A 26,172-nucleotide genomic window follows, 5' to 3' on the forward strand; every position below is an offset into this window, starting at 1 on the left:
CAGCCTTTATAGTAGTTTTAAACTACAATTTCCCCCTTCTTGGTGCTGTCAGTATGTTTCCCGTTCATTTATTACGTTGTACTCAAAAACTGTTTTGTATTGTTTTAATTAACAGTCAGCATACCGAAATCTTTACAAAACAAATGGGGGTTGTTATGGTTAAAATTGTGATTGCACAAAAAACTATGCAATTGCAGAATTCTGCCATCTATTTTTCAGCTCTTGAAGTATATAAGCCTTGCCAGAAATCATGCTCAGCGCTATTCACCATATATGTGGTAAGAATTCACCCCCTTTTGGTGCTGTGACATCTTTTATCCACACATATTGCCACAGGAGGCAAAAGTTAAGGTTTCATTCAGAAGCATTTAGTATTGATTTTTTTCGTATACCCTTGACCGAAGAACGGTACACTCCTTCTATCTGGGAAGGTCGTCCTCTTCCACCGAGCGCGCAGCTTCGGGAGGGACGCACATGGAGCGGTGAGGGAGGAAGGGGACACCCGCCTAGCCAGCCAGATCAGCCGAATCAACCCTGGCGATCAATGGGGTGACAGATGTCGCAGCCAGATCGCCCTCACATCCGATTTTTTTCAAGGGCTATAAGAAACCGTGAAAGCCTACAAAGAACATGCAGGCTACAACAGCTGTCCTCGGCATACAAACATAGTCTGATGCCTTACACTGAGTCAGACCATAAATCCATCTAGCTCTGTTTTGCCTACTTTTCACTGGCAGGTTTCCCAGCTTTATTCTGGAGACCCCAGGGAGTGGACCTGGGCCCATCTGCAGGCAGGCCAGATGCTCTGCCACTGAGCTATGGTCCTTCGCCTTCAAGAAAACAAATCCCACAGATGTGGCTGTTCTTGCAGTGAAAACTAGAGTCACAGGGTACCATAAATCTAAAATGACACTGGGAATTGTGTTCTCAGTACAAAAAGTAACTGTTCCACTTCTGATGTTTATACTTTCCTTGCACTGCTAATTTATCACCCAAGGACTGCGAGTTGAGAAAGCATCACACCAACTTGGACGGAATATTGTATTCATGTGCTCCCATTTTCAGCTATATCCTACTGTATTATTAGGGGTGTGGGGTTTTTTTAGTAAAACACACACACACGTTCTCCCTACTGCCCCAGACTACCTTTTCCTCTGTACTCCGGTATGTTATAAGGCTTTACCCCCCCCCCAGCCGGAACTTGCCAGAGCTCTGTTCTGGCACCTCTCAATTGGGCACCATTTCCATTCTAAGAGAACGAGGGAGGTGTTTGTGATAAGTTCCGACACCCCTTTTTCTAGAAAAATAGAACTGACTAGCTATATGCTTGCCTAACCACCCACTGTGGTCAACATTATACATCAAGTAGACTCCTTTGGGGAAGAAAAGCAAGATATAAAGGTATGTATAGTCTGACAAATTGGACTCAGCCCCCCCCCAAAATTAAGCCACTATTTGTTTAGTCGTTTAGTCGTGTCCGACTCTTCGTGACCCCATGGACCATAGCACGCCAGGCACTCCTGTCTTGCACTGCCTCCCGCAGTTTGGTCAAACTCATGTTCGTAGCTTCGAGAACACTGTCCAACCATCTTGTCCTCTGTCGTCCCCTTCTCCTAGTGCCCTCAATCTTTCCCAACATCAGGGTCTTTTCCAAGGATTCTTCTCTTCTCATGAGGTGGCCAAAGTATTGGAGCCTCAGCTTCACGATCTGTCCTTCCAGGGAGCACTCAGGGCTGATTTCCTTAAGAATGGATAGGTTTGATCTTCTAGCAGGCCACTATTTGTTAGCCTATAAATGTGCCACAACACACTTTTTTTCCTGCAGTGGGTTGATGTGGCTATCAGTCTGGAGATAACCCTCTCCAAGGTAAAGTACATGAGAGTTTGTGAAGACCAGTGACTTTGAGACTAAGCTAGAAATCTGACTTCCCCTGGTTTGAAACTTGCTTCTGCCCGGTACCGGCTTGCTAGATAGGCAAGCCACAACCTTGCCTCAAATTCCCACCATCAATATTGACCACTTTTCAAGGATTAACAAAAAACTACATTAACAAAACTACATGTTTTGAACAGTATAAGTGCTGTGTCATTGCTAGTCCTTAGTATATATATATAGAATCATAGAGTTGGAAGAGACCACAAGGGCCATCCAGTCCAACCCCCTGCCAAGCAGGAAACACCATCAAAGCATTCTTGACATATGCCTGTCAAACCTCTGCTTAAAGACCTCCAAAGAAGGAGACTCCACCACACTCCTTGGTAGCAAATTCCACTGCTGAACAGCTCTTACTGTCAGGAAGTTCTTCCTAATGTTTAGGTGGAATCTTGTTTCTTGTAGTTTGAATCCATTGCTCCGTGTCCGCTTCTCTACCAACTCAAGAAAGAACTTCCTCTATCTCTATCTCACAAAGTGGTCCCTAACATATGAGACGATTAGTATTTATTTGTATTTGTAGAATACTTATTTCGTATTTTACAGACCCGGAAGGCTCTCAAATCAGTTTACAAAAGATCATAATACAAGCTCATTCAGTATTAGTACCTGGAAGAGAAACCACACCAGGCCCATAGGGTACCAGGATCATCCAGGCAAGATATCCTGCCTTTGTTCTTTGTCTATCCTGGTGCCAGCTCTCTCCTACCTCCTACTAGGCAGCAGAGAGCCCACTGAGCAGCTCTTCAGACAAAGGAGTGGAACTTTCGCAACTGGAACTTTTGTAGCCCATGAGGAGGGTAAGTTTTTTCCTCCTGGCTGTTAACAGTTTCAAGGTAGCAGCTCAGCCACCACCACAAAGGTCCTCTGAAACAGGGGGAGCAGTCGAAACTCACACAGCCCACGACAAATACATGTTTTCCTTTCCTGGCAGTCAACAGGCAAAATAGTTTTTCCCTCCCTTTTTCCTTTTTTTTTAATGTTATCTTCCATATCTTGGATCAGTCTTGGTTTCTAACTGCCTCAACTGTTCCTCATTAGGCTTGGTCTCCAGACACTTTACCCATAGCTGCCAAGTTCTCCCTTTTTTTAAGGGAAATTCCCTTATGCTGAATAGGCTTCCTCGCGAGAAAAGGGGAAACTTGGCAGCTATGACTTTACCATCCTGGTTGCCTTCCTCTGCTCACCTTCCAGCTGCTCAGTATCCTCCTTCAACCAGGCTGCACTGACCGGCAGCAGCTCTCCAGGGTTTTGGAATGGGGGGGCATTCCCAGCCTCCCCCCCCCTGAAATGCCGCCCAGGACAGAAGACCTGCATGCAAAGCAGATGGTCCAATCCTGCACTATGGAGACCCCCAGCCTGCCTTGAAGGATGTGGGGGTGGTCTCCCTTTAGAAAAGGGGCTGCAGGAAGAAGGATGTGAAATGAAGATGCAGCCTGGCTGCAGGCAGAACAGCAGGTGCCTCCAAGTTCTGAAAGAGGAGCATCACCACTCAGGAGGGGTCAGGTGGGCCCAGGTCCAGGTGGGAGGGTTGCCACGGTGACAAGGACCCACCCTCCTTTGTGACATCTCTTGCTTCTTCCTTAAAAGCCACTGACATGCAGGTGGTCATTGTGGGTTAGTAGTGACGCGAGTGGAGGAGAGAGGAGTTAGTGGCAGTTGGCAGAGATTAGGTGGAGGATTAGTGAATTGTTATTTTCTCATTTTGATTTTGATTTCATTCATTACTTTTATTTGATTTATTTTGATTTGATTTTATTCTTTTAATTTTTTTTAACACTTTTATTTTTGGTTTTATTTTAATATTTTTATTTTTGTTATTTATGTTTTATTTTACTTTTTTATTTTGTACACATTTGTGCCTATTTTGTATATATTTATTTTGTACATAGAGGAGTAGTTATAGTTTGGCGTAGGGTTAGGGTGGGGGCTAGGGTTAGGCATAGGGCTGGGGGTGGGGTCAGAGTTAGGCTTGGGTGGGCATTTTAGATAGTTAGCTAGTTTAGAGAGAAGGGTGGGAATTTTTGCTGGAAGAAATGTGCAGACTATAAGTAGGATTCCTTCCCTTTCTCTTGGTCTCCTGGGGGTTGGGTGCGAGTCCTGGGGTCCCCTGCCGAGCCTTGACTGACCCAGTCAGTCTTCTCCAGAGAGCTCAGCTCCTCCACATGCTTCACCTGCCTTCCCCTTTTCTCTCTCCTCTTATTTATTATGACATTCCTAGCCCACTTTCCTCCCAGGAGCTCAAGGTGGCCTTCATGGTTCTCCCTGCCACCAATTGTTACCTTCACAGCAGCCCTGCAAAGTAGGCTAGGTTGGCCCAAGGTCCACCAGGGAGCTGCATGGCTGAGTGGGGATTTGAACCTTGCTCTCCCAGTGTTATAAAAAAATCTGTCCTTATTCCCTTATGGAGTACATAAGAACAGGCATCCCCAAACTGTGGCCCACCAGATGTTTTGCCCTACAACTCCCATGATCCCTAGCTAAGAGGACCAGTGGTCAGGGATGGTGGGAATTGTAGTCCAAAACATCTGGAGGGCCGAAGTTTGAGGATGCCTAAGAGCCTTACAGAGTTCTCCATTGGTAAGAGGAAATGACAGAGGCCAACCAGAGAATATTGAGAAGTAAAGCAGCTAGTAAGCTTGATCTTTATTGACTGTTGCAACAGGGTCTTCCCTCGTGGCAGGACAAAGGAGAAGAACCCCCAACAAAAGCCTGCCCGCCCTTATATAAACAATTTAAAATCCCCCCTCCAATCAGAGCCACCTCTAGAAGCGTCACACATACATCATACATACATCAAAGAAGGGGTGTAGCCCAAGACCAACCCCCAGGCACGTCATCCTATGTCATAGAAAGGGGCGGTCTACAGCAGAAATCCGAGTACCTTGTTATCTCCTGTTTGACAAGTTACCTGTTAATGTTGGATTACCAGGGGGCCTAGCCAGTCTTTTGAAATGATAAATACTGTACTTAGTTCCTGAGCCAGGACACAGACTCACACCCTATTCATATCTTAAATGTGGCCTTAAGGCAGGATCTGTGAGCAGAGAGACAAAGGGGATATTTTTTCATTTCATAGAATCATAGACTTGGAAGAGACCACAAGGGCCATCCATTCCAACCCCCTGCTGAGCAGGAAACACCATCAAAGCATTCTTGACATATGCCTGTCAAGCCTCTGCTTAAAGACCTCCAAAGAAGGAGACTCCACCACACTCCTTGGTAGCAAATTCCACTGCCAACAGCTCTTAACTGTCAGGAAGTTCCTCCCTCCTCACAGAGAAATATTTGGTCAGTTTGGGAGCCAAAATGGTTTTCAGGCCTGTCTTCCTGTACTGTTTGCTTGGTACATTTATGAACATTTATTATATATATGAGCTCAAAATTCTTACAACACCAGGTCCTCCTAGTCCAGCCCTCCAACCACTAACACCTAGGCCTGGCTCCATTTTGCATCTCTTCAGCTGCCCTACGCCATCGGCCTTCTCCCTTGCCTGGGGGTCTCTCTGGCTCCAAGGAAGACTCCACCCTCATGTTCTGCTCCTCCTCTGGGACACCTTGATGCTTGGAGGACCCTCCTAGGGGTCTCGTCCCTCTCCAGGAAGGGCAGGGCCCCATGCAAACCTGCAGAGTCCTATTACAGCACATCAGTGGCCCATGAAACATGGTTAGTCTATTATTTTAATTATTTTCAGCATTTAAATGGTGCCATTTTTAGTCAAAATAGCTCGCAGCGCAGCTTAGCCAAAACACAAAACAAGTTCTCTGTCCTGATGATCCCAATCCAAAACGGCAACGACACACGAAGAGAATGGAAGCGGAGGAAGGAGGGGAAAGCAAGCTCAAACACACGTTCTTAAAAGTCTCGTCCGATTGTCAATTGCGGTTCCCTTCCCCTTTCTGTGTGCCACGCAAAACAAGTGTGGCTATTTTCAGTACAGTTTGAGGATCACCGCGCTGGAATATCTTGATTTCTGGTAGTGAATTATTGCAGGGCTTTGCGCTCGTTCCTTCCGTGTTTACTGAAGCTTTTGCTAAAGGCAGAGCAGGGGGCTCTTCGCGTGGTGGAAAGAAGCAAAACCAGCAGCGAGAGAAGCGCATGGAACCATAGAACAGCGCATGGGGCATCCCCGCGGGGACCCGGAAGCCATTCCTGCTCGGACCGGAAGTCGCCCTCCCTCCGCCTCTCGCTCTCTTTCTGCCTCCATCTTGCGCCCGGCTCGTCCTGTACAGTAAGTTTTCCCCGTTTGCATCCGCCGCCATCCTCCTCGGCGAGCCCCCTGACAGGGCAGGCGGGAAGCTCCCGAAGCCGGGGCGGCCTGGGGCCGCTCAGGGGCTCGAGGCGGGGAAAGATGCGCCGTTGGCGGGTGGGTTGAGTCCAGGGCTCCGGAGCCAAGCGTCGGTTCCGCGAATAGGCCGCTCCCCCCCCCCGAGTTGTAGGGCCTCGGCGGGCCTTCGGGAAAGGCCTTCCGCTCGTAGGGAAACGGTGGCAGGAGGCCCTGAAGGGAAGGAGCACTGGGAGGGAGAGCCGAGGGGGACAGAAGACATTTTGGAGGGAGACCCGGCTCTCCACCCGATCCCTGAGCTTGACTCTCCTTCCCTGGGCGCCCTTGTTGGAAACAGAAGGGCGCTCGCCCCCTTTGGACTCGACCCTTGGAGCTTGGAGGTCGACGCCTGGAGGACCCTGGGCTGCACCTGCCACCTTGCCACCCCCTCCCCACTTGAAAAGGGGTGTCTCTCTTGGCAGCAGGGTCTGCCCGGAGGGGGAAGCGGGGCAATGGCCTTCCGCTCGGAGGTGGCGCTCTCATAGCGCTCCTCCAGGAAGGGTAGTTGCCGTTCAGGAGGGTTCCAGGAAGTTTGGCATTGAGTGGGTTGGTGGCTGTGCGTGTTGGGGCACAGGCTTAAGCGCCTAGTGAAATGAAGGGAATTGAGGTTTGTCCCATCGTTCAGTTAAACTTTTTCTGTTGGGATGGGTATTATGCCTATCAAGGAGGAAGTGCAGGGGCAAGGAAGCTCCTGCATGGGAGTGAATGGAAGTTCTCACTGTATCCATAGTTTGGGTACATGACGGTTGTAGGGTGGAGTTGTACCAAAGCAAATAGGTACCTTGCTGGATCAGACCAAAGGCCTACCTAAGCCTGTGCTCTTTTTCCAACAGTAACCAACCAAATGTTTTGGGGGGGATCCTACAGGCCTTTTTTCTGTTTCTCACCATAGTCTGCTATGCTGCCATTGAACATGGATGGTTTATTTAGGTATCATGGCTGATAGTAATAATGCCAGTCTTGCTTGCCATACAACTTGGTTAGGTGAGGGTAGAAGTGAATAAAAACTTTTAAGCCATTGGAAAACATCCAGGGATGAACATTGATTATGGATACTGAAGTTTGGCAGATCTCCTGCAGTTGTATCAATAGTCCTTAAGTAGATATGGTTTTCTATGCATTTGGTACAGAAATTGGGGTTGGTTAAAGTCAAGTAATTTGGCAAACAAAAGTTTTTGAATGTATATTTTTTGTGTGTGACTACCTAGAACAGGCACCCCCAAACTTTGGCCCTCCAGATGTTTTGGGCTACAATTCCCATCATCCCTGACCACTGGTCCTCTTAGCTAGGGATCATGGGAGTTGTAGGCCAAAACATCTGAAGGGCCACAGTTTGGGGATGCGTGACCTACGGTAGAACAAATTGTACTTGGCAGCAGTGTTCATTCTCTAGGAAGTGATTCAATTTGTTCATTTGTAGCTTGCCATGATACTCTGATTGTAGAGAAGCAAGATTTTGGTGAGATACCCTGTAGTGTTTTTCCACTAATTCTGTAGAAAAATTGACTGAATTTTACTTTCATTTCTCCCAGAAATGCCTGGTGAAGCCACAGAAACTGTTCCAGCAACAGAACAAGAGCTGCCACAGCCTCAGGCTGAGACAGGTTAGTGCCTTGGATGACTAATACACTTTCAGAAAGGATCCTGAAACTCGTCCAGTCAGCCAGTTTAACAAAGCAGGTAAAACCATTTGTGAAGGGTAGAACTTGCAAATAATTGAGGGCTATTGTGGCAGAGTGGCCAAGAGTCTAGGACTGCAGTCTTGCACATATTATAAGACATGTCTTATATTTATTTTTTCCTCAAAAAAACACACTATGGCTTATTTTCAAGGGATGTCTTATTTTTTTCCTCCTCCTTCTGCCGTGGCCGGCATTGCTGCTACGCCTATCACTATGTCTTATTTTCGGGGTATGGCTTATATTCCTTGAATGCTTAAAAATCCTGCTATGGCTTATTTTATGGGTATGTCTTAAAATATGAGAAACAGGGTAAGTCCTATTGAACTCAGTAGGGCTTCGTTTGAGTAGACATGCATAGAAATGCATGGTAAAGGGGTCATGTGTAAGTTGCACTGTAAGAAGCTTGATTCTAGTCTTGCATCTGCCATGAGCTTTCTAGGTAGCCTTAGAAAAGCCAATATCTCTAAACTTCAGGGCCCCCCCCCCAAAAAAAATCTGCAGTATGGGATAATAATGCTGGCTGCCCTTACAATGTTGCTGTAAGGGTTAATGAGACAATGTGTGGAAAATACTTGGAACTTGCCATATAAACGTTATCATGACTTTGAGAAATTGAGATAAATACTTTGAAATTTTCCTCTTGTGCTCTTACCACGTGTAGTCTCCTCGAAGTTGGATGAGTTGCATGGTCTCTCTCTGGAACATGGCAGTAGCATGCTTGATGTGAATCACAAGCTGGATAAACACTGCTATCCCACCACATTTTGAAGGTTTTTAGACTACAAAATGCTAAAACTACTAACAACAGCGTCTGATTTTTGTGTGTATGCTAACGTTGGGTGATTACTAAATGAAACATTAGAGAAATGAGGATCTTAACCTACGTCAAATTCTAGATACTTGCTTAATGACTTGGGAAGGTTTTCTTCTTTTTGGCCTTTTGTGCTGGAGTAAACTCTGTGTGTTTTAAAGGATCTGTATATGGTTTGTTTCCCAATCATGCTTCCACGTTAACAAATGGTTTGATGTGTAAGAATTCTTCAGGAAGAAGGAGGCAGGTGGCTTAGTAAGAACCAAAGGATACAACCCCTTCATATTTTTAAACCTGTGTGAGACAGTTGGGAATTGGGATGTTAATGATCATGCATCACTACTTTGTGACACATGTTTCTTTTTGCAAATTGGTGGTGACCACTGTTTAAGGTCGGAGAGGTGGTGACTCTGGTGTGACTGAAATGGGGACCTGAAACCTACTAGATGTCAAGTGGATAACTTTCTAATCCACTCACTAACACTGCCTATCTTAAGCACAGAGCAGGGAATCGACGTTTTGTGACTGCAAGCCAAAAGATTACAACATAATTTGGCATTTACCAAGCATCCTGAACTTGGCAGTAACAGCTGATAGATGTGTTGACTGTGAAAGGGTGGAGCAGAATTTTCAGCTGATACTGCATTTAAAAATCTAATTGTATTCTGAAGTGTGTGTGTGTGTTTGTGCGTACCTGCATCCTTCTTATTTGGGACATGCTAACTCTAAACCTTCCCTGTGTATTGTGTCTCCAGTTATCTGTCTTGAAGGTATCATGGATGCTGGTTAGCAGAGAACCAGGTCTCCTTGAATGCTACATTTCTGCCTTGCCGCTTAGGGAACACTGCATGACTTTGTGACTGGGTCTCTCCTATACACACACCTACGCATGGGGATGCTGTACACTGCATGACTGGTAAATGCAATGACTTCTGTCCAAGGGGTGTGAGAGTTTCTCTTAGACAGGGAGGAAACACACAAGTTCGGTTGGATAAACAAATGAAGCTGTATAGAATGGAGCAGTTTCTCTGAAGCAGACAGAAACTGTCTGCCTGTCCATATTGTGGATGTCGTGGTGTTGAATGGCCTACCAAATCTTAGCAAAGTCTATACTGGTTTTCAGCTTTGCTTCTGGCCCATTAGAAAGTTATGCCAAGGCACCTGTGTTGCAGAGAAGAGATTGCTGTAAGTGCCAGTGACACATTAGACAGAATTCTATGAGGTTATTGGGGCACAGCAAATAAATTTTGCTTTGCTCCAGTCAAGCTTTGCTGCTGGTTCTTGGATGTAAGAAGTGGGAAAGAAGACACACAGCAGTTTTGCCAGAGCCACCCACACTGAATGTAGAAGCAAGATAGGAGGAGACAGAAGAACTGATACAACTAGTTCCAAATCCAGTGCATCATCCATTCTTCTTCATATTTACCACAGTCTGGTGCATGAATATGCCCTTCTGTCCTCAAAGGCACTGGCTAATATTGTGATACAAATGGGAAAAATTTTTAACTGCTTCCTCTGCTAGTGGTAGCTACATTTTTAAAAAAACTGTACTGACTTCCATCCGTTTTATCCCATTATGAAGTGGTTGCATGCATGACCACTGTGACGCGGTAAACTTGGCCTAGATTGGCTTTTGATACATCAGCGCTAACATTTAGAAGCTGATGTCAGCTGAGTTACGACTGTTAGTGTGATGACACCAAATCCTCATGATAGCTAGGAAACAACTTAAATTGTCAGTTTCCTCTCCAGAGTAGATTATCCCTATAATGCTTCATACATTAAGGTTTTTATTAGTCCGGGTGCCATTTGTCTCTGGGCTGCTGAGGATGCTACTGATTGCTAATCACCTCACGAGGCATGTGCAGACTGTTGGGTTTCCTGAGTGGTATCTGAACAGTTGACACTATTTCAGTAACTCTACCCCCAGTTCCTGGGGTCCCTATGGAAGTGATGCGGACAGCTGAGGAGTCCAAACCAGTTGCCACCAAGAATCCTGAGGTGGCAGGCAAGGGTTCTCAGGCTGGGACTGCTCTAGAGTCATCAGGTAGGTTTCAAGTTAAAACAGCAAGATGGGGTTGAAATTACTTCATTTTAATTTTTAAAATGAATTTTTTGATTAAAAAAAACTCTAGAATGAATCAGGGCTCCAGAACTACCAGCTTTGTTTAAGCTGAGATCTTGTTTCCTGGTGGTCAAAGAAATAAGTAAATGTACATACTTGAAACATACATTTCTGCTGATCAAATATACTACTGCAAGAGTTAACAGCTGTTAAGTATGGTATGCAGGTCTTCCTAAGAAGGCATTTCCATGGTTTGCTTGCGATGTCCCTGGGTGTACTGCTTGTGGTATATAATTTGCAGTAGACCTAGGGAAAATGTCACATCTCAGTGATTCCAAGTTTCAGATGATGATGATGATTTATTACTGCTTTTTTGCGAGACGGGGGATGGTGAGCCACCATAAAGGTTAACGCCATCCTTTAGAATGACTACTAGTTTGAATGCCTGCACTTTGATGGTGCTGCTCTTTTAGGCTAGATCGTGTTTTAGCTAAAATGTCATAGTTTAATTTTAAGAAATTGTTTAGCTTTCTTAGCATGAATCTTATAACTTTCTGGTTATATGTAGTTCTTTGCCCCTTCCTTGTTTAACTTTTTTTTGGGGGGGGGGGTGAGAGGGAATCCTCATTCCATTATCTTGCTCTCCCATTGTATACCTATTTTCCCAGTCACTTCCCAAGAACTGATGCACAGCAGTGGGTAGCTGTAGACAACTGACCACTTAAAGTTCAGTGACCAACACAAATTATATAGTAATTCCTTTGCCTTCTTTTCTTCATCTGCTTAGTAGAAACATCACCCAGAATCTACAATTAAGGATTGTTTAGTAACTCATTCGTGAGAGACAGTTATGATTATTGAAGCCAGCTCTCTCATTGAACAGAGGCTTCTAGCATTCTTACTGGAAATAAGGAAAATCTTGAAGTAGTGAATTGGTGTTAGTGTAGTCTGAGCACTTGCTCAATCTGGCATTTATATCACCTTCCTGCTAAATCTATGCCTTGAATTCTGGTTGTCTCAGTCCTGCTATGAAGCCCATGCATTAGAGTGAATTCTCACACTAGTAAAAGCCTTTTTTGTACTCATCTGCTAGTCTTAGGTGATGAGTCCAAAAAGAGACCCTTGATCCCCTCAGAATCTTTTATCATGTTGTAATATAGCCATTTTGTTTTTTACTGCCCTTATGAAGGTCAATCACAGTGTTAAGGAAGTAGCTCCTAAATTCCTGTTTCTGGAATGCTAAGATCCTTCTGCTTAAGTTGCATGTGATAGACTTCTTTCTCATGCAGCCATACATTAATATAACATGTGCTGGGCTCCTCTTCCCTGCATGATCTCACTGAGCAGTGTGCTTCTGGCTTCATTTAAAGCAGTTTATGCTCATCAGATTTGCAGACATTCCTAGTGCAGCTACCTACTCTCAGGCCACACATATACCGGTAGTTAAGATTAGTTAATCCACCATTTAATGCTTTGATGAAACATCACTGAGTGACTCATTCTTTAAAAAGTTTGGGTGGATGCTAGCAGTGTAAGTTGTAGCTTGCATGTCTCATTTAGGTTTGAATAATGCCAGGCCTGAAGTTGAAGGCATCTTACGTAGTTCCGGGATAGACAGCTCCCAGTAGACTTAATTTGTCATTTTGACTAAGCCAAGAGAATAGAACCTTCTAGATGGTTCTAGCCCCAAGCTTATTGGTTTGTCATTAATAACCTATTGCTCTTGCTCATTTAGCTCCTGCCACTCCAAACCCTTTTGCTGGTGCTTCTGAAGCACCTGCAGCCTGTTTTTCTCAGCTTCCTGTTCAAGCACCAGGTATTTGCTGTTAGTCCCTATGTATGTCTCCTTAACAATATTTTGCTGTGCTGTGTTGATGCAGTTACATTAACCATAGTATTTAGCAACAAAAAAAAGACTTGGTTTAAGGAGACTCCTGAGTTCTATTCTTCGCTCTTCAGCTGACATAGATCATATACAAGTTACTGTGTAGAATACAAACCTCTAGGTAGGAAATGTTTTATGGACTGATCTGCCATCTAGATTACCAGAGAGAGGGTTTGATTTTTTTTCTGTGGCTGCTTGCTGTTGACAGGCACACAGAATTGGTATGAAAAGTTATGTGGTACCTTGCATTGCTGTCCCAATATCTGTTTCAAAGAATACTGGCATTTTGTGGTTCCTGGGATGCCAGTGGCTACACCTTGAAATTACATGTGACTTGTGTGAAGATCTTGCTTTGATCGCCCCTGCTTATACATTGGCCCAACCTCAAACCATGTTCCCCAGCTTCATTTCTGCAACCAAATTAACCTGGGTGGTATAGGAGCCATTGCCATTTAAATGGAACATGTACTACAAAGCAGTTTTCAAGCAGCGGGAGACTGGTATATTATCCTTTTCAAACCTGTGCATCTGGACACAACATGGAAGGTTAAATGTCACCACTTGTAAGGCTCTGCAACTTGTTTCTTGAACTAGCTTTTTTCTCCTCTATAATTGAGTTTCTATTGATAGCATGTGTTGAGGGTACCCAACCAGATATATGGATAATAGAGTTGGATATGTAGTGAGACATCCAGTGAGAGTGGTGACAAGTATGTTGGGCTTGCCTGTGCACTGTCACATGTTTTCAAAAGATTTGATCCTGCACATGTCCTCCAGTGGAATATTGGCACTATACAAAGAGCCTTGGTTGATGGGGTGGGGCATACAAACACTGTGATACTTTTTTCTGACAGCAGCTACAGCAATTTCTACCTCACAGGTAACTGAGATGCATTTCCATGTGGGTGGCTGTAGATAATTCATTTTTTCTTCTCCATGTTTTCATCATTGATTCACTTTTTCTCTCCTTTAGCTGCTGTTTCCGGCTCCTCTGTATCTAGCGCTGCCCACCCTCCCTCTTCATCCCATGATGCTAACTCTCCCCTTGCTGGACTCTGTCCTTCCAGTACTCCACTGGCACCTACTGACCTTGCTGCCTCACCTGGGCAGCTTTTCTCCTTTGTGGCTCCTCCTTCCTCCTCCTTCCCAACGTCAGTCTCTCCTGGCTCAGCCTTGCCTCCTAGTGTCCCAGCTGTGGTGACCCAGATTCCTTCTTCTTCCCTGAAGCCTCTGGATCTGGCTGATGCTGCCCAAAAAGTTAGCCCCTCGTCTCCCAGCATTGCAGTAGGGCCTGTAGCTTCTGCCCCAGCCTCAATAATTTCCCCTGGGTCTCTTAGTTCAGCTCATCCAGCTACCCCTGTGAGCCCACCACTGGCAATATCTGCGGGCCCAGTTCCTCAGGTGCCATCATGTCCTATTCCAGCTCCTTTCATTCTCCCAGTTGCTCCTGTTTCTCCTCCTCTGGTCCTTGGACCCACTGTTCTCCCTGTTGTATCAAGCACAGTTCCTCTCAGCTCTCCTGTCAGTCCCACAGTCCCTAAGCCTCATAGCACTATGATATCTCCTGCTTCTCCTTCTAGACCCAATAATTCTGTTACAGCACCTCTTTCTCCTCTACCCTTTGCAGTGACTACTCAAGGCTCTTCAGCCTCTCCAGTGCCAGCATCTAGTCCTGTGGCACCCCCAGGGCCGCCTGTGGGGTCTGCTTGCCACCCTGTGATTCCTTTGGCATCTATAGCTGGCCCTGCAGCACCTGCTTCCTGCCCCTTGGCTTCTGTGGTGTGCCCTGGTGCCCCTCCTTTGTCCCCAGCAGGGCCTGCTCCTAGACAACTGATACCTGCAGGGCCACCTGTGAAACCTTCTGGCCCTGTGACTCCTGTTTTGGCACCTGTTTCTAGCCCTGCGTTTGTGGCTCCAGCAGAGCCTGCTCATGCACCCATGCTACCTGCAGGGCCATCTGTGAAACATGATTCAGCACCTGTTTCTGGCCCTGTGGCCCTAGTGGGTTCTGCATCTTGTCCTGTATCACCTGTTTCTAAGTCTGTAACTCCTGTTTTGACATCTGGTTCTGGTTCCCCTCCTGTGTCCCAAGAAGTACCTGCTCCTATTCTGTTGGCACCTGCAGTAGCAACAGTGAAACTTGAATCTCCTGCACCTACTTCTGGCCCTCTAACCTCAGCTGTGCCTGTTTCCCAGCCTGTGGCCCCTGTTCTGGCCCCTCCTTCTGCCGCTGTAACCCCAGCAAGGCCTGCTTCTAGTCCTGTGACTCCTCCTTTGGCTATTGCTTCAGGACCTATATCTTCTTCTGATGCTCTAGTAGGAGTCGCTCCTCGACCATTGGCACCCGCAGCTTCTCCTTTGCCACCAACTTCTGATCCTGTGGCTCCTTCTCCTGGCCCTGTGACTCCAGTGGGGCCTGCCTCTAGTCCCATGGCTCCTCCTTTGCCACCTCCTTCTGGATGTGCAACTCCTCCTATGGTTGCATCAGAGGTTGCTTCTAAGCCACAAGCACTTGCAGTGCTGGCTGTGAAATCACCACCTCCACCTGCACCTGGTCCTTTAACCACAGCAGGGCCTGCTTCTAGTCCTTCAGCACCTCCTCCTGGACCTGTGGCCCCAGCAGAGTCTCTTTCTAGATCATTGGCATCTGCAGTGCCACCTGTGAAACCCGATTCCCCTTTGGTTTCTGCTTCTAGCTCTGTGGCCCCAGGAGGACCGCCCCCTAGACCTGGGGCACCTTTTGCCGAAGCTGTGCCTCCTCATTTGGCACCTGTTTCTGGCTCCATAGCCTCTCCTGTGGTTGCAAAAGTACCTACATCCAATCAAGTGGCACCTACAGTTCCACCTATGGCATCTTCTTGCCCTGTGGCTCCTCTTCTGGCACCTGTCTCTGTCCCTGGGGTTCTTGCTTCCTGTCCCTTGGCCTCAGCAGGGCCGGTTCCTATGGCCCCATCAGAAGTAGCTCCCAGATCACTGGTGCCTGTATCTGGACCTGTGGCCCCAGCAGTGGTCCCTCCTAGACCACTTTCCTCCACAGGGCCACCTCTGAAACCTGTTTCTGGTCCTGTGGTTCCTCCTTTGGCGCCTCCATCTGGGTCTCTGGCACCTCCTGCAGTACCAGAAGGGGTTGCTTCAAAGCCAGTGCCACCTGCAGTGCCACCTGTGAAACCTACTTCACCTTTGTCACCTACTTCTGGTCCTGTGCCCCCAGCAGGGACCCTTCCTAAGCCACTGGCCCCCACAGGCTCAGCAGTGAAACCACCTCCTTCTTCATCCCAGCTTGTGGCTCCTCCTCTGGCACCTCCTGTGGGCCCAGCAGGACTTGTTTCTAAGCCAGTGCCTCCTGTAAAACCTGCATCTCCTTTGACACCTACATCTGGCCCTGTGGCCCCAGCAGGGCCTCCTTCTGGTCCTATACCTGCCCCTGTAACTCCTCTTGTGGCCCCAACAGTGCCTGCTCCTACCCCTTTGGCACCTGTGGTGCCTGTTGCAAAACCTGCTTCTCCTTTGGCAGCTGCACCTGAGCCCTTAGTTCCCTCTGTTTCCCCAGGTGTGCCTGCCTATAGCCCTGTACCCTCAACAGCTCCCTCAGTGGCCCCTCCAGTTCTCCCTGCAACTTCTGCAGCTGGCCCCAAAGGCCCTTCTGTAACTGTGACCCCCACTGCTTCCCCTAAGCCTCCTGTTGTTTCTGCTTCTGGCTCAGGAACCTCCCCAGTGTCACATGTTGTCTCTCCTCCTGGCCCTGTGGCCACCACTTCCCCACTGGCTGCTTCTACATCCTCTGCCACCCCGAGCACTCCTACTCCTCTTTCTCTGGTGACCCTTGGCTCTGCTGCCTTGCCCTTGGATGTCTCCCAGGTCCCTGTCACCTCTGCTGGGGATAAGGCACCTCCACAAAAAACAACACCTTTGCCTCTTGCACCTGCTGATCTTTCTGTTTCTGCCACAGCTACAAGCAGTCTCACACAGCCTGCTTCCCCTGTGCCACCTCCTAATTCCCCTGTAAAAAAGCTAACTCCCTCTGCTGTGCTTCCTAAGCCATCACCAGTTTCACCTGCATCTGGTCTAGCATCTGAAGTGCCGCCCAAACCCCCCACCCCTGTCTCTGCTGTCATTGAAGACGACGAGTTGCCGCCTTTGATCCCTCCAGAGGTGCCTGCTGGGGAGCAACCTCTGCAGCCAATCCTGGTGGATTTCTCTCCCAAACAAGCTGTGGCCCTTGCTGAGGCCCCAGCAACTGCTCCTACTGCTCCTCTTCCTCCTCCTGCCAAACAGCCTATCCTGAAGAATGACAAGGGTATTTGCCTCCTTGGTTTGCTGTGTGCATGGATATCACAGACTGCTCACTGAATACTAACCTGTCTATGGGCAAGGGGTCCCAAGTTTCCTCCCTTGGACTCCTTGCTTTGTTTGTTAGTCTAGAAAAGTAGTATTTAGAAGTGAAGCCAAAGTAAGTCCAAGCTGAGCTGTAACCAGTTGTGGTCAGAGCCAATTGAAAAAACTCTTTCCTGTGCGTGCTGAGGAATCGAGACTTGTGCATAAGAATGTACTGCACAAATGAGAGAGTCTCTTCACATGCTCAGCATGTTGTGAATGTCTTATCGAGGGTGTGACATCAATGTTGCCTTGGCTGGTATTTCTGGAATAGCACTAACCTAGAAACCCTAATCACAGCTTTGTTTTCTGTAGCACTGTAGAAGTCCTCTGTCTCCAATCCTAGTACTTGGCTTGTGATTGGACATCTAGTACATCTTGTTAATTAAAAGTGCTTTAAGTGAGATGTTCATAGATTTAGCATGTGTTGCCAACTCTTGTGTAATGTTTTATCCTGACTCTGGAAGAAATTGCAATATCCACTATCCATTTCAGTTGTGCTTTGTCTGTATTTGTATTTGTACTTGCACTGGGGGGGTGGGGTTACACAGAAATTATTTCTTGTATGTTGGCTGTAGTTCTCTATTAAAGACATATTAAACAAGAAGATGCATGCTATGTGTTAAAATCAAACATCTGCCTAAATTCAAGAATAAGTGAGATTTTGCCTAGCTACCAGTGTGGTCTGGTGCATATGCAAATACAGTAGAACCTCTGTTTTCGAACGTAATCCGTTCCAGAAGTCCATTTGACTTCCGAAATGTTCGAAAATCAAAGTGCTGTCAGCAAAGTGAATGGTGAAAATGGAAAAACATGCTGTGGAAGCCATTCGACTTCCGAGGTGCATTCAAAAATGGAAGCATTCACATCTGGGTTTTCAGTGTTTGGCTTCTGAAATGTTCGGCAGCCGAGACGTTCAAAAACTGAGGTTCCACTGTATTGGGAAAGATGCTAGGGTATTACATAAACTAGAATTAGCTAAGTTCATTGGCAAGCTTGTTCTAAGAAAAGTGTGCTATAGATATATTTTGTTCCCTTCACAATTGTTGCACAGGTGAGAATCATTCCCCCCCCTTCCATTTACATCACAGTCACTTAGTCCTAAAAGGACATGGGTCTTCGGTGGTTATCATTCGACAGCGGTGAACTTAATTCTAGGTTCTTGAGGTGAAGCATACCCAGGTCACTATTTCAGAACTGAGCTTTTAAAATCTGTGTTGTTTTGTTGCTTTAAAAAGGTGAGGAATTAGCAAAATTAAATTGAATCATTGGGAATGTCCTATGGGCTTCCATTCCCCCCCCCATTGCGCATTCTACTTCCTTTCCATGTTTTTCATTAACTACAGTTTGCCATGACACCCAGCACACTATGGGTTTGCAGATCCATCATCTCATAACTATCCTGACTAACCCTACTTAGAGATAGCCCAGTTAAGACATAATCACAAATCATGGAAGGGAAAGACATAACTGCAGAGAGTATGCAAGTCTGCAACACATTCCTAATCTCAAACCATTGAATTAAGCCAGAGCTCAGCTGCCAATTCTCCTACCGTACACATAGAAGTGGTATCTCAATCCTAAAAGTGCAAGCATTTCTTCATACACTACAACTAATATTACAACTAATATTAGCATGCCTAGAATACAGTACCCACACTTCCCCAGATATTTGTTTTTAGCTGGAACTCTTAAAGCTTTTAAAAAGTATTTTTGTCTCACCTTTTCCCATACACACAGACCTATTTCTAGTAGTAATATCTGAATGCAGTGACCTGAACTAATTTTTGAAAGAGCTAGTGTTTTATATGCATTGTCTTGAAGCTCAGGCTGAGCAAAGCTCAAAGCACCTCTATTGCTACAAAATTATAGCCACTGATAACATAAAGCACTGCCATTCCAAAGTCGTTTGCCTGTAGGTTGCATTGTTTCTGTGTCGTTTGCTTTGCTACCTGTATTGGGAATAAATGCCTCTGCCACTAGATACTTGTGACTTTTCTGGATTGGTATGAGTTTCTTGATGTGCATTAAAAGGGAGATAGAATCTGCATGATCAAGTTGGCAAAGCCCTTCATGTTTCCCTGGGCTTCTCTGCCACACCCAGCTGAAGCCAAAATGAAAAAAAAAAAGATTGCACACATTTGTATTTGTAGGGTCTGGAACAGAATCTGACAGCGATGAATCAGTGCCAGAACTTGAAGAACAGGACTCTACGCAGGCCACAACACAGCAGGCACAGGTGAGAAGCAAATAACTCTGGGCTGCATTTAATTGGCATCTGGGGCAGGGCCACAAAACCCTGTGATGTTGAAGATCTACAAATGCGCAAAAAACCACACACCAGGATGCTTAACACACCATTTACAGTGTATGCTTTGTTCAGCCACACATACTTTAACAAGTACCGTGGTACCTCTACTTAGAAATTTAATGTGTTCTAAACACACATTTGTAAGTCGAATCCCATAGGAATGCATTAGGAATCCTTGTCCTAGGATGGTTTGCCTTCTGACCAGTAGGTAGTGAGAGTACACCGCCTGAAATTCTGTGTTTAAAATCCCATGTTTGAAAAAGCAAACAAAGAAGCAAATTACACAAGAATAACAAACAGCAAGTGTTGTTAAATGTACTTTTTTTTTTACAATTCTCCGTAATTTTTATTCAATCTGGATTATAATTGAAATAATGAAAGGCAAGAAGAAAGTTGCTGTGGTGAAAAAGCTCCAATGTCTACAGTTTGTAACATCTTATGATGGATTGAAGGGCATGTTACATAGATTCAGACTATTGTAAGAGCAAAACATTTCAGGTCCTACTGGGACATAGAAACAGCAAAGACTATTCCTTTGTATTTTTAAAATATAAAAGGAAGCAATTACTGAATTATGCTGGACTTAGTTTCAAAATATGGAGAACAGCCATTGTTGTGAGATCTGGGGGTTTTCTGTTGTTCCAGCCTTTTCTCTGGATAGTAAGCCTTTTAGTTTTGCTTAATCCAAGTTGAATAGCAATTGTGGAGAATGCCAAAGCTTGCTCACTACTTAGCAGTTTTATTTGCAATGTTACCCTACTGTGGTTTTTTAATGTTATTCTATATCTGGCCATCAGTTGAGATCTGCTTCTGTAAGGCACATAGGCTTGGTTTGGTGAGTCTCCAGGGGAAGAGAATTCTAACATTGTGGGACAACCACAAAGAACACCTTTCTGTGTGCTCTTGTGGGCCTAACTTGGCACATAGATAATGTACTTCAGTATATGAATTTATGCTAGTACATGGGAATGGAGTGATTTCTTTGGCATGCTTTGCAAATACCAGGCCTCCCTGCTTGGATTTTGAGGACTTGTAGGGTAGATGGGCATGTGCATATAAATCTGTTCTCTCATTTCCATTGCAAAAAGAGGATACAATATTCAGTCAGAAAATGTATTTGGGGGGCTTTCTGCTGGGCATCCCTTTAACTCCATTTTGGGTCTTTTTATTTACAGCTTGCAGCAGCAGCTGAAATAGATGAAGAACCAGTTAGCAAAGCAAAACAGAGTCGGAGTGAAAAGAAAGCACGGAAGGTAAAATGAAGTTGATTGGAAATGACTGATGTTTTGCTAATTCAGCCTGGGGAGGCAATAGTTACTCAAACATTTTATCCCCAATTACTTACCTATAATCATTTTATCATACTCCTTGGGATGTTCTTCCAGAACCTATTTAATTGCAACCAGCAAAAGGGATTGATCTATGTGCCTATTTGCTCTTTCTCTGAAATGTTATCCTTCATTCACAGAAGCAGTGAAGGAGGAGATAAATAACTCAGGGGAAACTGCAGTACATACAGTAGTTAGGCATGGGCCCATTTTTTCTCCCAACCCTGCTCATGAATATAGTAGGGCTAGAAGTAAACTACAAAAACAAACATGCATCCCCCAGAAACACACAAAGTAATTGGTTTTGTTTTTTGTATTTTGAGAAGTTTTATTTTGAGTAAGTATTCTGTAAGTGTTAGTGACACAGCTAGGAATGGACACTAGTTCTGGGTTTGCTTTTGGGGATTGTTGTTGTTAATCAAATGAGGAAAAAATGCTTGCTGTGCTACTGGAGTAGTTATAGAAAGACTTTCTATAAACCAAAGAGCCGAGTTCTTGCCATGACTAGTTTAGTGGCTACTTCCCCCAGCCACCCAAAAAATTATTTCTCCTTTGCTTTTAAGGCAATGTCCAAGCTTGGCCTTCGTCAAGTCACAGGTGTAACCAGGGTTACAATCCGGAAATCCAAGAACATCCTGTTTGTTATCACCAAGCCAGATGTCTACAAAAGTCCTGCATCAGATACCTATATAGTATTCGGTGAAGCAAAGGTAAGCTAAGCTCAGGAATGTCTAGTTATTTTGGGCCTTGCAATTTGAAGAACAGGACAGTTGCACTATGTAGTTTTTCTGCCACTGTAGAATGGGAGAAGGGTTCTAAAATTGGAGTGGGAAGCGGGGGGGGGGGTCTACATCTGGAAATGCTGGTTGTTCTTGTCAGTAGTGTTTGTAGAGGCCTCTGTTCTGTTCTGTTCTGTTTTGCTCATCATTACTTACTTCAGTTGCAACAGCCTCACTGACCTCTCTTTCTCACCCATCTCTAACAGATTGAAGATCTCTCACAGCAAGCACAGCTGGCTGCTGCAGAGAAATTCAAAGTGCAAGGAGAAGCCGTTTCAAACATTCAGGAAAACACACAGACTCCCACTGTACAAGAGGAGAGTGAAGAGGAAGAGGTATGCCACATACTTTCTGTATATGTCATTGCAGCCTTGAAACTGGCACTCATGGCCAGCTCAGAGCTGTTGGTCTTTTTAATGTCTGCCTTGGTGAATGAGACAGGAAAAGCTTCCCCTGCTCATCAGGAGTTTCTTGATTTCTGACTTGTGTGGGGAGAATATAGTTCTTCAGGTGGGTGTGAAGGGCACCGCTCAGTGCTCCTTCATGTGGTCTCATTATTCTCAGTGCCCCTATTGAGCAGCCTGCACTAACCAACCAACACCCTACCTTCCTCTTGTGAGCTTCCAGCTTCCTTCATATCCCCAGGTGCATACCAAACAAATCGCATACTTCATTCAAGTTTTCTCTCATTTTTAAAATCCCTACAAGTGCCTCAGTGGCCTACAAGACATAAAACTCCAAGCCATGATTTGTTTCTCCAAAGGTTTGTTTGTTTTCCAGCTCTTTGTGATTTGTGCCTTTGTTTGGGATGGAGTGGCCAGACCATCCATGGTTAAGGCATAATTAAGTTCACACGTAATGCCATAACCCAACAATAAACTATGGCTTCAGATTATGGTTTGCTTATAATGGACAGAGTTCTCACATTATGCTAAGCCATGAATTACTAAACTGTTGCTCATTATGCTAACACATGGATTAGTAAACCATAATTCAGCATTATATGCAAACCAGGCTAGTGTGAAACCAGTACACACACCCAACTTTTTCTTACCTGCTGCAGTCATGGAGAGTTGTCATGCACCCAGTCTCTTGTTTACCAGCATCCCACCTTCCTGTTTGAATTTGGGGAGGGGAACTTGATCATATTCCCAATGAACAATCTGATTAGGTTCTCCCGCCCCCAAACTATTGTAATTGGTTTCACATACAGAAATAATAGAGCCAGCTGTTCACTTATCACAGATATTGGCAGGTAGCAGGAGTGACATGGGCACTGAAGATGCATTTTTGATACATTCTATTAATGATCATGGATGTCTTGCACAGAATACCAGTGACTATAATTGTACTTGCACTGGACTTGGAAAACTTCCTCTTGTGGCATGAACTGGCATACATTTAGCTGGCAAACAGGCAGGGGCAGTTGTCAAAAGAAATTCATTACCATTCCAGGCTTGCATTTTATTGGGTCTTTGGTGTGGGCAGACACAGAGCCCAAGTCAGGCTGTGGGGTTAGAGTTCTAACCATATGTAGAGAGCACACTCACTTGCCTGTCTGTTTCAATCTATTCTTCCTTTCTATTTGAAATAGCAAGTGAGTTTTTCAAGTTTACCAGGGACTCTCTTAACAGCAATTTGGGGTTTACTGTGCCTGATTTATCTTGTGGCTTTTGTAAACCTTAGGTTGAATGGATCCTAAACTTTTAAGGATCCATGCCATTTCTTTCCTGCTTGGCAGAAAAAGGCTTGAACAACTGTCCTGAGACATTTATCTTTCCCCATCCAGGTTGATGAGACTGGTGTTGAGGTGAAAGACATCGAATTAGTGATGTCCCAAGCGAATGTTTCCCGGGCAAAAGCCGTTCGCGCCCTGAAGAACAACAGTAATGATATTGTAAACGCTATTATGGTAAGTTCCTGCTTGAGTGACATTTATAACAGGGCCCATGGACCCAGAGCCTGGAGAACAGATGGCAAAAAGCTCATGGCCATTTTATGTCATCACTTCACCACCAGATTAATCCATTCCTTGGAAATGCATTGTTTTCTATCTCTTGCCCCACTACAACTGCTTTTCATCAGTAATTATAACATTTAACTACCTCTCAGCATTGAAATGGGATGCCTGGAAAAGTCGAATGCAACATGATACATTTTAACACCTATGTTTTCAAGTATATCTAAACATAGCTTAATATTTACTAAGATTCATTTGCAACAATGTGCTTTGGCCAACTAGATTTACAGATGGCATTCACTATGAAACAGTTTTTCCAGTGGTAATTTTTTAATTGTGATCTTGAGCAGGGTATATGTATATTGAAAAACGTAACATCAGCAACTGCTTATAGGCATGTGTGGGTCAGTGGGTAACAGTACATGCATAAGGTATACCCTACAAACAGATCCAACTGCCATGGTTTAGCTTTGCAAAATTTCTGAGAAGTGTCTTGTTGATGTCAGTTGGCTTCTTCACAGAAATGCAGTTCCCAAGGTTCCAGGAGGCAGGAAGAATCTTCTCAGTTGAAACCACTTGAAACATCTAGTGCAGATTTGTCTGTCCTTTGGGAACAGATAAATGCATCAGTTCTCAATGTTATATCCTAGGCAACTACTTGGGAACCAGGCACTTTTTTGCCTGTCCTCATCTGATTACTTTATCTTGCGACTAGAGTTACGCCTGCTGTGTTCTGCATCCTTTCCATCTAAAATCTCATGCAGCCATAACAATAGCCCCCCAAGGTCACATGGCTGTGCAGGGTAGATAAACAGTCGCCCAGTTTCCCACTGGTAAAATACCCAGCACTTCCACATCCCATCACCTATAGGAAAACAGTGTTTCTAATTCTCTTTTTTTCTGTTTCTCCCCCCCCAGGAGTTGACGATGTAGCCACCCAGGAAGGGGAACTTTTTGGTTGTTTCAGAGGAGAGTAAATTGCAGCTGAATTAAATTTGTACTATTTCTATCAATTAATAAAAGTTGTGGTTTCAAAGGTTTCACACATCTTTTTCTTAGTTGTCAACAACACGTTCAATTACTAAAACTGAAACAATTAGTTGTGGTTTATGATCCTGGTGCCAGCATGGTGCCATTACTTTTGCCTGTTTACTGAAAAGATTCTACTAATTCATTTAAGTTGCCTGAACTGCTGGGATATCAGAAAACTAGAGATTGATATTAATGTTCCTTTAGAGATACAGTATGTGTTGTTCTGTTTCTTGGCTCTGAAGAGTTGACGCTTATTCATAGATCTAGTGTTTGTAGTTTAGAAATTGCCTGTTTTAAGTGGTTTATTCAGGCACTCATGCTGGGGAAAATTGAGTAACACTGAAAAGAACAGTCTGTCCTTGTTTCATTGATCCCAAAGAACGACTTTTGCCACTGTGTGAGAGATTTTGATTGGTGTAATCCCCTTAGCAAATGCTACCTCATATTTGGGATCCTGCCATCACTTATCACTGTTTATTAATGTACATCCAAAGTTCATAGGCACAGACCCATTACATTACAAACAGTACAATAACTGCATGTTCAAAATATTTGTTTTTGTTAGGAAGCTTGGTGCCTAGCACTACTGTGTAAACACTGCCTGCTTTTTTCTTATTTTCTATTTGTGCAGAATTAACTGACGGAAAGTGAAGTTTTTTAAAATATTCCTTAGAATAGGGTCCCAATATTTGCCCCAAAGGCCGCATGTGGCCCTTGGAGCCTTTTCTAGCAGCCCCCAACAAAAGTTGGGAAAAAACCCCCAATCCTTGCAGTGGTAGAGTCAAGTGTGGGAGAATCGCCGTCTATATGAAGGACACAACTTGTTGCCAAGAAATTAATTCAAAATTGGCAGCTTGGTCTCCAACCCCAAAATAGTTTCTCCTTCAGGAACCTGTTGCCATTGAGACAATTTGCTTATTGCTAGTTCGGCTAGACAGGCAAGGAGCTGGGCCACGATACAGATGCTTTCTCTCTCACCACTGGAAATTTATCAAAGCTACCTATGTCTCTGAAGGATATCTATTCTGTTCCCAGTTTTCTGTTGTCTCCCCCCCAAAAAATTTTTTAAAAAAATCAGGCGTGGAGGTGGAGTTCGCTCTTTAGGATCCCCCTCACCATAAATCAGTCAGTCAATCCTATTGCAAGCCTTGGGAGATTCCTCCAAGCAGGTTGTCTCCCCCCCCCTTTTTTCAGCCTCATGTTGGCTCCACAGCTGTAATGACTCCGCACTTGAGTTTGCTGTTGGTGTATGTTTAATACTATGTGCAATGTTCTGCACTTCTCCTATGACAAATATAAGTGTCAACTTACAGAAAGTTAATTACTACTTCCCTCTAAATATACTGAAGACAGTGTCTGAAATTGCAGATAGGTAATTCCTGAGAACAAAAACAAAGAAATAGTGGCCTATAATGTGATTTAATAGAAAGATAAAGCTGAGATAATTTATTATCCTGAATGTGAGACATAGCCATTCTGAAATCATTTAAATATAATAATATACTGAACCTTTGTAGAATTCATGTGTGGATTCTAGACAAAATTATAATACACCCACCTCCATTATTATAATACAGTAATACAGTGGCACCTCTACTTACGAATTTAATGCGTTCCAAACGCACATTCGTAAGTCGAAAAAATTTGTAAGTCGAATCCCATAGGAATTCATTGGGGGAAGAAATTC

At 44.7% G+C, this 26,172-nt stretch overlaps 1 protein-coding gene across 8 annotated transcripts; it reads left to right on the plus strand.

The window, feature by feature from the left end:
• The first annotated feature begins 6,029 nt into the window (after positions 1-6,029).
• Positions 6,030-24,493, plus strand: NACA (nascent polypeptide associated complex subunit alpha). Of its 8 annotated transcripts, none has more exons than XM_035100662.2 (11): positions 6,030-6,165; positions 7,791-7,862; positions 10,667-10,798; positions 12,552-12,632; positions 13,675-16,998; positions 19,229-19,314; positions 20,562-20,639; positions 21,278-21,424; positions 21,700-21,828; positions 23,283-23,405; positions 24,372-24,493. In XM_035100662.2, exons 2-11 carry the CDS (start codon positions 7,793-7,795, stop codon positions 24,384-24,386), a joined length of 4,185 nt encoding a protein of 1,394 aa, XP_034956553.1. In that variant the 5' UTR covers positions 6,030-6,165; positions 7,791-7,792; the 3' UTR covers positions 24,387-24,493. The 8 variants fall into 8 exon arrangements, with proteins under 8 accessions (XP_034956553.1, XP_034956578.1, XP_060128100.1 ...); XM_035100687.2 differs by having other exon boundaries at positions 14,329-16,998; XM_060272117.1 differs by lacking the exon at positions 12,552-12,632.
• The last annotated feature ends 1,679 nt before the right edge of the window (positions 24,494-26,172 follow it).

Source organism: Zootoca vivipara, chromosome 2 (assembly GCF_963506605.1).
Source record: "Zootoca vivipara chromosome 2, rZooViv1.1, whole genome shotgun sequence".
NCBI classification, from domain to species: domain Eukaryota; kingdom Metazoa; phylum Chordata; class Lepidosauria; order Squamata; family Lacertidae; genus Zootoca; species Zootoca vivipara.